This window comes from Syngnathus acus, chromosome 15, assembly GCF_901709675.1.
Source record: "Syngnathus acus chromosome 15, fSynAcu1.2, whole genome shotgun sequence".
Classification (NCBI taxonomy): domain Eukaryota; kingdom Metazoa; phylum Chordata; class Actinopteri; order Syngnathiformes; family Syngnathidae; genus Syngnathus; species Syngnathus acus.
The window spans coordinates 2,591,994-2,608,920 of NC_051100.1; the positions used below are offsets into that span (position 1 = coordinate 2,591,994).

The window sequence follows — 16,927 nt, forward strand, 5'->3', positions numbered from 1 at the left end:
AGCCGCATCAAGGTCAGCCGAACGGGCGCCTTGCAGGCTCTTTGCAACAGTTGCCGCTCAGAAAGCTCTGCCGAACCCCAGACGCCTTCTTAAAGCCACGATAGGCTTCTGGTGCTGATGGAATGTTGTCATAAGCACGCGGTTGTGTTTGCAATCAGTTACAAAATGGTGATTTGCTGCCCGGTTCCGGTTGACTCCAAGCACCTGTGGCAGGGTTTTTACTTTCTGGACCCGTATTTCACATCTGTGTCAATGTATAGCACTATGGTAGATGGGCAAGGGGGGGGGGGGAGCAAATTCATATATTATTAAAGATGAGTGTACAGGGTTGGCAAGTGGTAGGCGCTGCCACCAATATGGCTTCCGCTCCAGCGAGTGGACATTTTGTGTGTGTGTCACCAACACATATCATGTCATTGTTGTCATTTCTGGTCGCAGGAGAAAAACCTCGTTCCTCCCGTTTGGGCAGTTTTACTTGGCTTCACTTTAAGGGTGTAAGAATGTGGATGAAATCTGCTTGATTGAAGTGTGAACATAAAGAATCGATAACGCATTTTCTACGTATTAAAAGTGTGTGGAGGGAACAAATAGGACCGTCACTATCAAGTCTTTTTTGAATTGATTATCTGTGAGTAATCAGAAGAATTTGGTATCTTGTAAGCAATTGTCAGACCTCGTGACGAATTTCTTCTTAGTGTTTTGTTGTGTTTTTTGTGAACACTTAGCAACCTTTTTTCTTTTTTTTTTTTTTATTGCAAAGTTGCCATGTCACGATCCAGTCGATACTGGCAGAAAATCCCTCCTGGGTTGTTTGATATCATTTTCTGCTGAGGTGCTCGATATTGATATTGTTGTCAAAGGTCATGATTAATTTATTTGATACATTTTTACAGTTTTATTTTTTAAACATCAGACTCACGGTCAATATCACCATAAAAATCATAAATTAATCGGCATAACATTAAATGGTGACTCACCGTGTGATTCTCAACAATCGGAAGCTAAAACACTTTTACAGGGATTTTTAACATTCGTGACAGTTGGGGAAAAAACCAATTCTGACACGGAGTGTGTTTCCCTATACTTTGTAGGTCCTCCTGCTATGTTGTGTTTATGGTCCAACCCTTTCCTTCGTGCTACATACAATAATTATGATGTACAGGAACTTCATAAGCCTGTGGTGGGCCACTGTCCAAATATTTTTGGCCCTGTGGAGTGTCTTATTTTGAATCCTCTTTCAATTATGGAATTAGTTATAGTCCTATACATCCTTCCACTTTCTAGCTTCTAATCATATACTCGGCTATATTTGCTGCGTTTTCATGCTAAATTCTGCACACTGTTGTGGTTCTGCGGCGTGAGGCGTTCAGGCTCCCTCGTGCGTTACGTCAGTGACTCCAAAGGCTTCACTTTTCTTATTCCTGTCTATTGGTAAAAAATTCTCTCTAAACAAAGCACTGACTAGACAAACAGTACCAAGGCGAGTGCCTGGCATGCAATAACATGATTATTACTTCCTTAATTGGGTTAGAGGCTGTTAACATGTGTCTACCATTGTGTATTGTCTTCACAGGGTTCATGTTTCATATGCTTTGGAACACACACACACACACACGCTAGTGTGTATTACGCACACACACGCGGGGACAAGTACCGGAGGCCATGTTGGACGCGTTTCAGTATTTATGTGGGTTAAGAGCGCTCTCCGCTGCGTCATATTTGCCTCTGTCAGTCACTCTGTAATCTCGCTAAGCTGGTTATTTATGTTTGTGGCAACCCCCCCCCCCCACCTTCACCCCAAACGCTTTCATCCGCCACCTACTCTCCCGTGTCTCGCTTTCATTTCGCCGCCGATTGTTCGGCCTCCCACTCGCTCCCCCAAAACGCCGCCTTTTGTTTCTCATCACCTCGCAACTTTCTCCCTCCTCCTCCTCCGCTTCACATTTGCTTCCTATCTCCTCCTTCCTCTTGTTGTTGTTTTGGCTCTTGATTTCTTCTCTTTCTTCCACCCTTCCGCCTCTGATTGAGTTCTCCCTGACCTTTTCCCTCTCCCACCTCCCCCACCACCACCACCACCACCACCATCACCTTCCTCCGCAGGAAGATGTCGGCTGCCAGAGTGCTCCGGGCATTTTCTTTCCTCCCTGAACGCCTCACTGGACACCGGTGGAAACATCCTCTCCGGTGCGAGGATACACGGCTAGGAAGGACAGAAATAAGCTCACATGCAAACGTGCCTTGGCGCTGTTTGCTCCGCAGTCTCCACCTTGCTGCAATAGCCCTCTTTCTCCCTGCCCTCAGTCTCGCTTCTTTAATTTCCAATTGCCAAAACGTAAAGTGTGAATATGTTCGCTTCTTAAATTCCCCTTTGGGTGCATTTTGTGTGGTTCCCCTAAAAAGTCCATTCACGGGGGTTCCCGGGCCTTAACAAGGAGGCTTAGCTGCACTCTTGCGTCTTCAGTGTGACACACTCAGCCTCGCACACTCCAGTGTAGCGGCGAGCCTCACAGGGAGCTGTTTGCCTTGGCTCTGGCCCGCGCTCTCCTCTCTTACAAATGCTGTGGGTAATTGGTGATACATATCTAATACGGCCAGTCATCGCCTCGCTCCCTGGATGCTTCTGACAGGCGGCGGCGGAGGAGGGAGGGAGGAGGGAAGAAGGAAAGCTGTGTGGCGCTCCAAAAAAGAGAGCAAACACTCGGCGGTGTGTTCTTGTGTTTCCCTCTCGCACGCCAAGCAAGAAGGAGCACTTTATTTCCTCTGCGGGGCCACGTTTGTGATCTGATTGGAATGATCATGTCATATGAGTGTAAAAAGAAGTTATTAATGTTGCCTGAATGAAAAAAAATCAAAAGGAACAAGCAGATTTAATCACGTACCGCTCAATGAAAAATACATTTTGAATTATACCTAGCATTTTGCATTGTGTTAGCATTAAGCTAGGAGACGTTGGCAAGTTATGTGCTTTGGTTAAGTACACAACGTGAGAGTCTTCTTTTTCCCTCTCGTAATTGAGCTGTAGTTGACTAGCGCCAGTGGCTGTTATACAAAAGGGGCACCGATGGTGGCGGCTAGCTGGCAAACAGCTGGGCTAACAGAGAGGGGACTAATTAACACCACCATCACCGCCATTGCTGCTGCTGTTGGCGAGGAGGGGCAAAAAAAAACAAAAATAAAATTCTTTAGAGACTCTTTTTTAATGACGTGCCAAAAAAAATTTTTTCTTTTTCTGTACATACCAAATGAAATCCAGTGTGAGCCGAGAAAGAAGTGAGGGGGGTGGGGGGAAATGGCACTGGTAGGCTTGTGGTCAAGGCATAAACACCCGAGTTGGGAATGCGGTGTGGGAGCCACAAAAAAAAAGAAAAAAAAAAGTGGTTCTCCTAATTGCTCACAGCGAGACGGCGGCGGTGCCGTGTGTAAAAAGCCTCGTTAAAACTGAGATTTTATATAAAGTCACATTAGCAGGCTTGCGCTTACTTACGCCTTGCTTTGCTACTTCAAAGTGGGGAAAAACACGCTGCATTGAATGCAGCACGACTGATTTTTTTGGTTATATTTCAATTCAATGTTCTCACTATAATGCTATTTATTTTATTCATTGAATTTTTTTAATTAATCGACTGTTTAATCGGTTATTGGAATTTTACCCTGCCAATTATCTGACTCGGCTTCAAAGAATCCATATCGGTCACAACTGCAACCTCACATAGAGTCCATCAAAACTTGCCGGCTTTGGCCTCCCATCGATCCGACCGTGCTATTTTAGATCCATACCCACTGACCTCCGCCAAGGTCGGCTGTGGCCGGATCGAGCTCGCCCAATGGCTTGGCTCAGCGCGGGCTCTCCAAAGCGGCCAATTAATGGGTGCCGTTGTCCAACAGACTGGAAGAGGGAACTGAGAGCGTGGCTCTCGCTCTCCCTCCCCGCGGGCCTCGCTCTCTCCTCGCTTTCGGAATCAAAGCGTGTGGAATTAGCTCCACTTTAACAGGCCATCAGTGTCGAAAGAACACAGGGATCGGTCTTGGTTGGCCGGCACTCAACCGTAGCTTTGGCGCACGTCCATGCTTCCAACGCAAACACGGCTGCATTTATTGAAGTAACAGTAGATTTTCAGACAAAAATAAGCTCTTAAAAAGCCTCACATTTGCCTTGGCCCGTGCATTATTACCGCCCTCAAGGAAATTATGTCATCACAGTTATGTCTATGTGAATGTGAATACAAATTGTTTGTTCTGGGTGTAGTTTTCACAAAAATATCTATATATTTGATATATTTGCCTCTTTGGTGTCCCGTTATATTAACAGCCTCTTTAAATATGCGAAGATAGCGCAACAAAGCTATAAAAGTCATCTCGTGCTGTTTGTGGCGGCGTAAACACGTTTGAGGAAGCTAGTAGCGTTGTTTGTATAGAATTTAGTGCATGGCAAACTGCGTTTATGGGCTCACCTGGGGAAGGAAAGCGCTTTACAACTACTCTGTCAATGCTGGAAAGCGATAAACGCTATATTGCAACGAGCGCGATAAGATTAGCCACGGTGCAGGAATGTGGGAATGAGTAGCAAGCGGACAATATGTGCAGAGAGTGTACCTAATCGTTTGTCCAGTGTACATTTTGGGATGTGAAGCGGCTCCGTGATGACTTTTCACATGATGGCGCGGTTGTAAAAGTGAGGTGAAAAAGAGGAAATGGGAGTTAGGTTCTCACATGGAGACTTGGGGATGAGCGGCTAGCTAACCTGACGGACAAAGCGACACGTACGTTTGCGCTGTTGGCATCAGAAGCACTGGAATATGCCGACTTTGAGTTGGGCCGGCCGGCCTCTCCGTTCCACATTCGTTATGGCTGAGTCACCAAATGATTAGAAACAGCTGTCAGGAGGATGAAGTGCCGTTGGACAGTACGCAAAAGTACAACCACTGTATTATTAATAATAAACAGAATTGTTTCATTCATACCCATTTGACCGACCGTATCACAAGTCAGTTTTTTTTTTTTTTTTTTAACGCCTTCGTTTTTAATATTTCAATATCTGTTTTCGAGGTGGAATTAAAATATGTATATTTTAGACGTGTCATTGAAAAAAATCTGCCTTTATTGTTATATCAACAGTATTTAAATATTTAAAAATACATATTTTATATGCATCTATATTTATATGAATAAATAACAAGTAATCATACTCATTGTATTTATTGATTTTTTTTCTAAATCACAAATATGAAATATATAAACATTTACACTTTTTTTTTATACAAAATAAGCCCTTTTAATATAGTACTTTTAATCATTTTTCAAGCCTCACTTTATTTTGCAATTTCTTTTACTTTTTAGTCTCGTATTCCCATTATTTGTAAAGTGGCCAGTCAGCATCTATTCACTTCTTAAGCTGTTGCGTTTGAGTGGAGGGGCTGAATAAAACCCGGACATACTTGATTTACTCCAACGCGGCGATGCTGGAGGAAGGGGTTGTCAAGGGTCACTGAGTACAAAGCATATCTTTAGCTCCCATGATGTAATTGTAGGGCCCGATAATGATGTACGCGCATTCTCGCTCGTTTGTTTACGGGATGCGCGCTACTTTAATTTGAGAGCGCCCAGCCTATATCTAATTGCTGGTGTTTTGCTCAAAGATACCATTTACACACAGCAGATTTGAATGTGTAGCAAAGCCCATTGTGGAACGGGACGCTTCCCAAAAGTGTCGCGCGAGAGGGCTCAATTCTTTGACTTCATTTTTCAGCGGGGGCGGCACCATAATTAACGTGCTTTTCCGGCCAAATGACTGAGTGTGATTCGTTTGATTCTGTAAATATAGATATAAAACACGGTTCAAATGCGGTACCATGTACAAGTGAGAAGTGGCGCTTCCATCCGTGGGAACGTCGGAGTGCAACATAGTTGGATGCTACGTATCTACTTTTTACATTCGGCCTATCAAAAATCAGTCGATTAAAATGTATTGGATGAAAAATTGAATCCAACTGAACTGTACTTGAAAGAATGTTTCATTCCGTGAGTCTCTTCATAATATGTCATTTTTCACTTCTCCTCTCTTGGAAAGACATCTTGCAGATTATCTTCTTCCTCACCAAACGTAGCCAAGTATGCCTTAAGAGCCGAAAGGAAAGTGGAAAAAATGAAACGATACCACGAATTATTAATACATCTATGAAGTTCAGAAAAGAAAAAAACGAAGTGACGTATGCTTACTTCATGCTGTTTATGAGTCAGTCCAGTAAAATATGTAGAATGTTTTTATGTGGAAAAAGCAAAAGTCGGACGAGCGTTCTGTGGTAGACTGTAGCATACTTTACTCCGCCCCGGCGCCAGTATGGCAAACATTGAGAGACATCTGATGCTGCTATGGAAGACAAAGTCTATGAATCAGACATCCAAAATAAAAAATAAACATTGGACCGCATATTTAAGCACCAAAAGAATTATTGTCGAGTATCAGTCTATTAGCTTAATGCTAATGCTATTTTTTTCCAGTTTAGTATCAAAGTCATCATTTTGGTATGGTGACAGCCACCCAGTTTCCGGAACTTTTCAAAAACAATCCAGACCGATGACACAATCTCGACCCCCGCCACAACTGATTGATGGACTAAGTGCTTTGTCTTTTGTCCACATTTGCACTCAATGCCTCTTGCCTCACACACACTTGCTCAAATGTTTATTTAGCCGTTTGATGAAGAGATTAGCGCCATCATCATCCTACACTCTTAAGCCAGTCGAGAGGGGGGTCCATGTTGAGGAAATCCAGGATTTCCTGACACGCGGGGGTCCGGGATGGCAAAACTGCGACGGTAGCGACACATCCACCCGTCCTGGTAAAACTTGATGAAGAAATAGGAAGTGGTGGTGCCAGCTGGATTCTGCTCTCTTCTGTTGTTGTTTATTATTAGGCCCGTCCGTCACAGTGGTCCGGCGTAGAGCTACAAACAGCAAAGTGCTAAATTTAGCTTCTAAAGAGGATGATGAGGATAAATAGCCTGCTGCCTACCACTGTGCCATATGCTGCTCTCGCCATTATATTGTCTCACGGATATTTCCGCCTCCTCCCTACCCCCAACACCACCTCATATTTTATGGGACGATTTATTAACATATCATTTACTGTACATTGGCTATAGAGCATTTCAACATTGGGAGCTAGCTTACAACTGGGAATAGTTTGGCTTACATGAACGATTGTCTAAATTTAGTTCTGGGGTTGTTTAGCAGGGTCCAAAGACGATGCTGTTATGGGGTAGTACTTTTGAGAGAACCAGGAGCTTCTTGAAAGTTCTTTCCCTACTAGCAGGATCTTCCAAATTTACCCAATGGTACGATCCAAAGACTCCAAACCCTCAATGGTCCTCGGAAACTTCCTATCAGTTCTATGTTGCGTGTAAACTAAAAAGTGGCTTCATCTCTGGCTCAAAGTGGAATTTTCCAAAAGTGGCGATAGTAGTTCCCTTTCATCCATTATCGCTTCCAGCTGCAAGGTAACATTCCCCCCCCCCCCCCCATCTGTAATCTCCCGCAACTTACTTGATATTCCCACTTGTAAATGTGAGCCTGCAGTGGAATAGAGATGAGCACTCTCTCTCTCTCTCTCGCTCTCTCTCTCCTTCTCTCTCTCTCTCTCTCTCTCTCTCTGCATTATTCTCTCACATGCTCGCCCTCAAATTGAAATAATTCAATTTATGGACACAGTTCCAGACCTCCCCAGCTAAGACCATTATGCACGGATGCCCCCCCCCCCCCCTCCATCACCACATCGCCCCTCCCCTCTTTTCCCAACAAAAGAACGGGAGAATTTACCAGCGGGCTCTCCAAAAAGACACCCACGCAAAGCCAATTTCATGCCAGCCCAGAAGACCCGCGAGAGGCGCCATTTTAGCCCCCCCCCCTCTCCTCCTCACCCGCCACCTCCGTTTCCCCGCAGGATTGTTTTTATCATCCGATGTGGGTCGATAGCGATTTAAATTTATTCTTATGGATTATTTTATCACCTCGCTCCGCCACATAGCGAGGGTTCCCTGCTACGATGTCGCCGGTTTGATCCCCTCAATAATCGCCCGATGTTTTTGACTCACTCAAGGCAAACCTGACACTTAAAAGGTGGAAAAATGGCGCTTGCTCTCGTGGGAATTTAGTAGGATTTTCTGCCAAAAGGGCGCAAATGTGATTTTTCCTTTTACTCCTCAAAACAGAGGACTTGATTGACCTTTAATATGACGCTTAAGCCTTGAATCGAACACTTGAGTTAAAGACTTCTTGGTAAATAAAAATAGTTCGATCCAACCCATTTGCATACATAAATGCACAATAAATAGATTACATTTTTAAATATTTTTGTGAAATTAAATAGCGGCCAATGTAGATTTTTTATTTTAATTGAAAAGCTGAGATGCTTGGCGCTAATGACAAGGGCTGAAGCTTGACCTAAGGCTGACCCTCAACAAACATGGACCCCCCCCCCCCCCCCTCCTTCACCCTCCTCACCTTCCATTACCTCCCCTAAGGCCTAATCCCACTCCCCATGTATGCTCTCTTTGACATGGATAGCAGCTTTCGGGCTTGAAGTGGGGAGATAAAGACCTGGGTGAGTTGCGTGTTTAGAGGAAAGCCAGTGCCAGATAACAAATACCTGTAGGGAAACACACAGGAGGGGGGGGGGGGTCTTAGGGGTCTTGTTTTGTTTGTGTGTTTGCAAAGCAACACGAGGCAGGCCACTTGTGGCTTGTGGTACTCACATGAGGACGTAACTTGATCATCTGCTGCTGCTGCGAGTCAGTGAAACTCAAAGAGATAAGAGATGCTCACCTGAGATAACCTCCTGACACAAACACACTCACACATGCACGTGGGGGTCAGACTATTTCAGGAAGTCACCCCGCCACCTCCAGGAAATGACTCCACGGGGCTATTCGGTAGGTCATATCACTCGGTCCACATGCAGGAAGTTGGTCCGTAAAAAGCCAGCTCGCTTCCTGTTCCTATACGAGGTCCAAAACTTTATTCTGACGATGGTCTTGAGAAAATGCCTTAGGTGAGGAGTACCGTATGTGCTGATCATATGCTGTCTAAAGTTTTAAGATTTTTTTTTTTTCCAGTGGAAGTTCTTGTAGTTCCTTGAACTATAAAACCCAGGGCTGGAATCTCTGCTCCTAAAGCTCCTAGACTTCTAAGAACCTCTAGCGATTGGATCAATACTGAAAGCTCCTTCCCGTGGGTTCGTGGACCTCTCAAATGCCACCTCAAGTTCTGAAACCGTTGAATTCTCGGCACTTAAACACTCACTTAAGCCCTACAAAGGTTCCTGGACATCTCAAAAATGATCCCTTTGCTGGGTTTTCCTTCTAATCCAGATAATTTACCTCACAACTAAATTTAGACACTGGCATTGTGGTTGGAATAAACAATAGTCCTCCATAAGATCCTCTTTGTGACTCCATAGTATCATTTGACGCCCACACAGGGGTCATATCACTGGTTCCACACGCAGGAAGTAAGCCCGTAAAAGCCCCGCTCACTTCCTGTTTCTTGACTAGTCCTTATCTGGTACGCATGGGGAGACTTGATAGGACAACAAGCCCCTCCCTCCACCAACCCTCGCCTTACGCCGCATCCTGCACCCGTCAAGGACGTGCTGACAGCGAGGAGGAAGTTGAAACGTTATTTTTAATCCGCACGCCGCAGCCCAAATGTAAATGAAACAACAAGTAGGAGGCAGCTTAGCTGGTCGGACCTGTTCGCCAAGCCCGCTTCCCACACTGAACCCTTCTATCGCCGTTTACTCGGAATAGCCGGCTCCTGGCCAAATTGAAATCATCAAAACCACCAAAGATCACCATAGAAATAAACCGCAAATAATTCATCGAGTACAAAGCAGGAAGGGCAAATCTCGACCGAGTTTGGCACGGTTTGAAAGATGAAGTATGAAGATTTATTAGTGAAACGTGCCTTCTCACGTTTAACGTGCTCACTCTCACAATTGTTTGGCTGCCTCTTAGATGGCTTTTGACACCTCCAAGCTTCCAAGTAAAGAGTGGTAGAGCGAGGGGGGGGGGGTCAAATGGAAAAGTGTGGGGGGGGCAAACAAAAGCCAAGAGCACTTAGCGGCACAATGGCACGGCGGCGGGCCTTTTTCCAAAAGTCAGCTGACAAAGTCCTTGAATGCGGACGTGGGACAAAGATGGAGACCCTTCGGGCTCAACTAAAATAAAGGGGGAAAACCAACCCCCGCGATTCGATTTAGTCAGGCCAGAAAAAGAATCACATGAGCCCAAAAAAGTCAAGGACACGCACTTCCAGGCTGCCTGGAGTTAAGTATTGTTGACTATGTGGATTATTTGTTGTTGCTGTGTTTTATTTCTCTCGCGTACGGTGGCCGCTATCACAGTAACACAAAGGCAAGAGCGGGTTAGAGAAGAAAGAAAAATCAATAGCTATACAGCAAAAGTGCTCGACATGAAAAGGGTGAACTCATCACCCGACGATTCCATCTTAGCTTGTATCGTCGGCCCCCTTTCTCCCGGAAGTGGGAATAAAAGCCAGTGACTGTGTTTATGTGTGTGTGTCATAGGTTTAATGTCGTGTCGCTTGCCGGCGCTCTGGGCCGTTTTGCGGCGTGTCAAGGCAGGCTCTCGGTGATGACCCTTTATGGTGTGGTGGGAGGGGGAAATGGCACCGAGAGAGCAGTCACATTTACGCTGACATTTTTTGCCGTCACCTATGGCGATGTCAACAGCCCCCCCCCCACACACACACACACTTTCCATTGTCATAGCCATGAGAAGAGCCATGCATTTGATGTGGGTTTAATCTGAATTCCTTAACAGGCATTATGTCGTGACGATATACCGAAATAGTGTTGACCTACATTCAGTGATAACGCACACAAACACGCACATCAGCCGACCTTTTGCTGCACGCACAAAAGCACTTCACTGCCTCCCGTTCATGTCTGTTTAAGAGCTGCACTTGATGGTTTTGCAGGGTCTCTGTGTGAAACAAGCGAATTTCCACTACTCGTCAAAAGTGTTTGAAATTTAAAGGCATTGTTTACAGTGGCCTACAAAAATCCACTTTCAAGCACAACATGTCTTATTTGTGACTCAGCGGTGACGTGAACTTGACCCCGTTGCACTTTATTTTTTGGTGTCACAACAACTCCACTGCATCTTTTTTGTTTGTTTTTATGTTCCGCTTAGTGAACTCTATCCTGGCATTGGGATGGGATCCCACTGCATTGCGATCCCAAAATAGTGGCGTGGCTCCCTGGCGCGGGCAGGAAGGGAAAGTCTAGACGAGCCGTGCTGCGCGGTGCCGCGCCGCCGTCTTGTTTTGTCCGCAGCGCATGTCATTATGCGCCCAATGTTGTGGAGGCGGGGGTGAATTTCTCTCGCCTCTCCTCCCAAAAAAAACGTTTTGGTTACTCAGAGTGTTTTGTGTCCAAGTGTGTTTTGTTTTTGGAATACATTTCGTAGCCATTTTTGGAACGTTGTCTTGTGGAACATCCCGGGAAGAAAATAAGATTTATTTTTTTGGGTGCCGTAAAAGGAGAGATGCTTTTGAAATTCTAGCTTCGCTTTGGAATCAACTAGGAATTCCAGCATGTTCAGAATATTTGGCAGATGGGAGGGTCCCCCCTTGTAAGCGCCCCCCCACACCCATCCCAGCCCCCAGCTTTAGAGCTTCTGAATGGCCTGACTACAATAACCGTCACTTATTCCCCCCCCCCCCCCCCCCTTCTTCTTGTGAGCCCAACGAGGATTGCTGGGAATGCGCCGTTTGGCAATGGAGACATTTTTTTTTTTTTGTTCAGTGTTCACATTGCGCTATTTTGCAATCAGAAGCGTTCAATCGTAAATGATCTTCCATCGTTTGATCAGTCTCGACGGGTTTTCAACACCGCTTCCTACATCCGATCTTTTCCAGATTTGATCGCATGCGGTTGCCAAGAAAAAGTCACACGTGAGCTGGAAGAAAAACCAAGCTGGTTCTGATTTTCCTCCACCGCGTGAATGTTGCCTCTGTGAGCAGCACCTGGATTTCGGCCGGCCGTCTCACCTGCTACACGAGAGTCCAGCGCGTGGAACCTGATAGTGAGGCCCCGGGGCCCGCGTCTCGTCCCGGCCCGGTCTGGCGCGCCGTTATGTAAGACAAGCTCGGTAGAGGTCACTTGACAAAGCAGAAATGAGCCTTCGCGTGACTTCTTCCCTCTTAAATCCAAAATACGCTCCATAAAATCTCCAACTGACATCCCCTTCATAAACTAAACGATTCTCATGCTCATGACATCTGGCACAAAGCTAATATTCATCACCCTTTGCGCGTTTGGCACTCTGGAGCAAACAAATGGATATATTAGAAAGCTTAAATGTCATAATTCTCCCACGGGGCACCGCGAGCAAGACGGCACGCTTTCACACATGACCGAGTGACAGAAATTGGCGGCTGTTCATATTTCCAGGCGGTGGAAAAAAACGTTCCACACCTCCGACGTGGCGCGGCGCGAGCCACGGCTTGTAATCAGATCATAACAGATTAGCCCAGATAGCAACCGATAATGTCAGCGTTCGCCTTAAGACGTAACGCTAAAGATATGAAGCGTCATTAGTCGTCTTGATAGCGCTTTTATGTCCAAGCGCAATTTGTATTGTGCTGCTGTTGTTTCAAATCCAATATATGGCCGGATTAAAAAAAAAAAAAATCTAATATTTTTAAATATTTTGTTGATTATCTCAAAGCGTCAGATACAAATCCCCCAAAACTGTTTAGTCTTTGTTACTAACCCACCACTTGATTGCTGATAGCATTTTTTTTTTACACAAAAAAATTATTAATTTCCCCCCTCTTCCTTTTCCAAATGATTTGAAACATCCTTTTTCTGACAAAAAAAAATATTTCATAAGGAATCGGGAATAAAAAACAATGAATAAAAGCTACTGCCGCCGAATTAGCATGGAAGCGGCTAATGCTAACGACGCCAGTGGAAATGCTCGGCCAAACACGGCCAAGACTAACCTACTTTTTACGTCATTATCTGTTTGCTCGCAATGTGTGTGTGTGTGTGTGTGTGTGTGTGTGTGTGTGTGTGTGTGTGTGTGTGTCTGTGTGTACTTCAGCGTGTGAGGCGACTGATAAAATATTCTTTCCCTTGGTTGGCCCCGGGGCATTTCAATTGCCCCTGGCTCCTTCCAGTCACTGGCCTGCTCCTTAATTGCCACACACACACACACACACACACACACACACACACACACACACACACACACACACACACACACACACAACTGCCGTGCTTGGAAACACACATGCATAAAGAAAAGGACGCACGCTCACAGACCAATGCACATCTATGCATGCATGCATGCATGTTGCACACACACACATACACGCACACACACGAAGCCTCACACCCCCATGGCCAAGCACCACCCTTCATTGATTCGGCCCTTCTTCAACCTCTTCTTCTTCTTCCTGGTTGTTTTCATGTCTTGGGTGTCTTGAGTGTGTTTGGGACATTTTGGCGTAAGGCCGGCCATCTTGAATGTTTGGAGCCTTAACCCTTGCTGGACCTCTATTTTCAAATTTTAATTATGGCAACACTTCCTCAACATGTCAACCACTTTCCCTCCCCCCCTTTGCACTTCCTCCTCCGCTTCCTCTTGCCGAAGCAGCCGCCACGCTTCCCTTCGGCAGAAATTAGCCCCAGACCTGGCGGAGGTGATTGGTATCAAATTGCAGCCAGAATAGAAATGCCAATAAAATTGACGGCGCTTCCTCCGTGGTAACCAGAAGCATAAGCGAAACCAAAACTGGATCATAACCCGGGTTAGGAAGAAGGCTTTGAGTTGAAAATGTGTCTTTATAAACACATTACATACTAGAGAAAGAAACAAAAACTAGGTAAGCATCTTTAAATGCGTCGTTTGCTATACTTCCCATCCCATGATTGCCTCCCTCCCCCCCTTTCCTCGCTCGCTGGCTCAGTGGCTCGCCGTTGCCAGCGCGCCATTTGCTTCTGTTTTCCCAACTCGCACGGGACGAGCCCTTGGGTTTGTTATTGTAGGCTTTGCTGAACATGAGCTGCTCTTTACAGCGGATTCTGAGCATTTGCTTCCAATGAAAATCTGCTCTTGGATTACAAACGCCTCGGCCGCACGGACGGACGGACCCGCCCGCCCGTACGCATGCGCGATGTCTGAACTTAAAATTTACTCTTAAAGAAATGTTGACAACAGAACACTTTCTTTATTAGCTCTAACCTGGTGTTGCATTCTGGGAATTGTAGTTTTAGTGTGCAAATTCTATTATGGTTGATTTGGGGGTTCTTCGGATCTGCTCTTGCGCTATTTGATACTTGTGGTTCCTGGAACCAGAACCAATCAGACATATTGAGAGGTGCAGAGCCCAGCTTCGAGTTACTCTCCAAGCGGGAAACCTTTTCGTGTTGCCTGGCCGCCATTTTCTTGCGCATGTGTGCATTATTAATGTTCGCACCTGTGTCTGTGGAACCTTGTTTTATCACTGCGACTTCATTAAAAAGCTCTCCATATGTGCGCATATGCATCTCGGTGTTGCGGGAGCTGGCAGTGCTGATCCGGGCGCGCTCGCTATCCTAATGGCGTGTATAATTCAGGTGCCCCGCAGGCACGCTTTCAGGAATTCTTTTGCCCGAGGTAATGGGGAGCAAAGGCCCCAGGTTTTAGGCCGCTGATTATTCCGCTGATGGCGGCGGGCGTGGAAAAAAGTCATCTCCAGCCGGATTAGCGCCAACATCCCCATTAATTATCAATGTGCTCGAGGTTTAGCGAGGTGTCGCTCCCGCGCCGCCGGAAGCCGAGCCCGCTTTAAAAGTGCTTTGTGTGTAATCAATAAATAACCGCAGCCGATTCTCGCGGCGCTTTTTATTTGTGTTTTTCCCCCCCCGCCGCGCTCGCAGCTCAGCTCAGTCGCTTGTTTACCGCTCATAGCGTTTCTTTGATGAATGCCGTCTGCCTTCTTATTTTGAATACTGATAGCAACAATTAGGCTCATACAGAGCGCTAACAGTAATTGGTGAGATGTGCGCGTATATATATAGGTACAGTATATGCGTGAATGTAAAGGGGAAAAAAAAGCCTTTGAAAGCCCCCCCAACCCGTTTTAAGCCGTCTTCCCCCTCAGGTGAGGTGAACTGGCCTTAATATAGCGCCTTATCGAAGCCCTACAGGTTGCTGTAAGCACCCGTGACGCCATTGTTATGAAAAGCAGCTAGCTTTGTTAGCGCCGTTTTTTTCCGCGCTACCTTTTATTTGGCAGTCTCCCCTTTTGTACTGACGTGTTACTGTTTTCTAGCGCGAGTCAAATGGCGGAATAACTATTCTATGCCCCCCCCTCCTCCTCCTCCACATGAAGGATAATAAAGACTAAATCTCTCTGTCAGTTTCAATTCTGCGGGCCAGGATGGCTGAGTGGGGAAATGCGACCTTACAAGTCCTTTGTGCTGGGATGCGCGCCATGTTTTGACTGTGGGGGTTATGAAAGGCAGGGATATTTATAAAAGTATTAAAAATGAATGCGGTTGTGATGCGCGCTATTCACTTTGGGCTATTGTAGCGTTTGCCTACAAAGCCCCCCCCCCAATCGCTATTTTATCGCCCTTTGAGGTGCTTGACGTCAACAAATGGTGCTTCTAATGTCTCGCCTTTTTTGATTTTTTTTTTTTACAGGCGACGGCCTGGACAACAGTGTGGCCTCGCCGAGCACGGGCGACGACGACGACCCGGATAAGGAAAAGAAACGTAACAAGAAGAGGGGCATCTTCCCTAAGGTGGCCACCAACATCATGCGGGCGTGGCTCTTCCAGCACCTAACGGTGAGTTTGGATCGAACACCACTAATATCATAACACAAGTCATGACTTTAAAATGGCCATCCCCTTTCATATATAACATCCAACACGTTGGTCCTCAGTTGCTCTCAGCATTGCATTTCGTGTGAGAACAGCAGCCGCTTTGGTTTTTTGCACGCCAAACAACACATCAATGCCCGCCTGATCACAGCTCGCTCATTCTTCATCATCTTTTCCGACTGTCACGCTGCACCTCTCGTTTATAAACACACGCTTGTGTTGGCATCTGCTCGGAGCGAGACGCGCCCCCACGGGCTAGTGGCTTGTGGGGACGCTTTAACAGAGCACTTATTAAAAACAAACATGTCATTCTTTTAAGGAGACTTAAAACTGTGAGAAGCACCTTGTGATGTGCTGATAGCAGCTGCGGCGGCTGCGGACCACAAGATCACACCGGGGCATTTCCTTACTCAGTGAGGCCTTGATGGAGTTCATCTTTACACTTGAACTCATCCAACCCAAAATGTCACGCCAACACTGCGGGCGAGATTCGTCCCCTCAGCACACGAGGCTTGATTTACAATCTCGATCTAAACGCCCAAGAAATAACGGCAAATTAATGGCGGCAGATTGGGGTCGGGTGAAAACTCGATTGTCCATGTGAGTGTGGGCGTGGCCAGTGGCGGACAACTGCTCCTTCGTGCGTGTGCTTGGAGATAAAGACGCAAACGTCACTAATTCTTCTCCTTATCGTGATTTCTTTCTCCTGCCTTTTTACCTCAAGGTTCCAGTCTTATTCCTTTTATTTCATGATTCCATGGAAGTGACAGTTCAAAGCTATCTGGCAGTAATGTGTGAATAACTGCTTCCGCCCGCTTTTATGGCACGCATCATTTTTATTGTATCGCCATCATTTTAATCGCACTGCTTTCCAGTTAATGCCACACTTACGAGTCGCTTCAGTGTCTCAGCTGCTGCTTTTTCTCTTACACCAATTGGATACATGCACACCAACAAACCCCCCATTATCTTTCAAGTGTATTTAATAATTGAGCACGCATGCAGGAGAAGATGTTGATACAGCAAAAC

General features: G+C 45.9%; 1 protein-coding gene and 1 long non-coding RNA gene across 3 annotated transcripts in view; one reads left to right on the top strand and one right to left on the bottom strand.

The window, feature by feature from the left end:
- Window positions 1–16,927, top strand: part of meis1b (Meis homeobox 1 b) — a 55,824-nt gene that overhangs the window by 12,965 nt on the left and 25,932 nt on the right. For both annotated transcript variants that reach the window (XM_037271133.1, XM_037271131.1), the window contains exon 8: window positions 15,717–15,862. In XM_037271133.1, the coding sequence (XP_037127028.1) occupies window positions 15,717–15,862 (146 nt within the window). The remainder of the gene's footprint in view (window positions 1–15,716; window positions 15,863–16,927) is intronic.
- LOC119134457 lies at window positions 6,298–9,624 on the bottom strand. Its single transcript, XR_005100343.1, has 3 exons — window positions 8,751–9,624; window positions 8,500–8,644; window positions 6,298–6,944 (listed from the first exon to the last, which is right to left on the bottom strand). It is a non-coding gene; the product is annotated as an uncharacterized LOC119134457 (long non-coding RNA).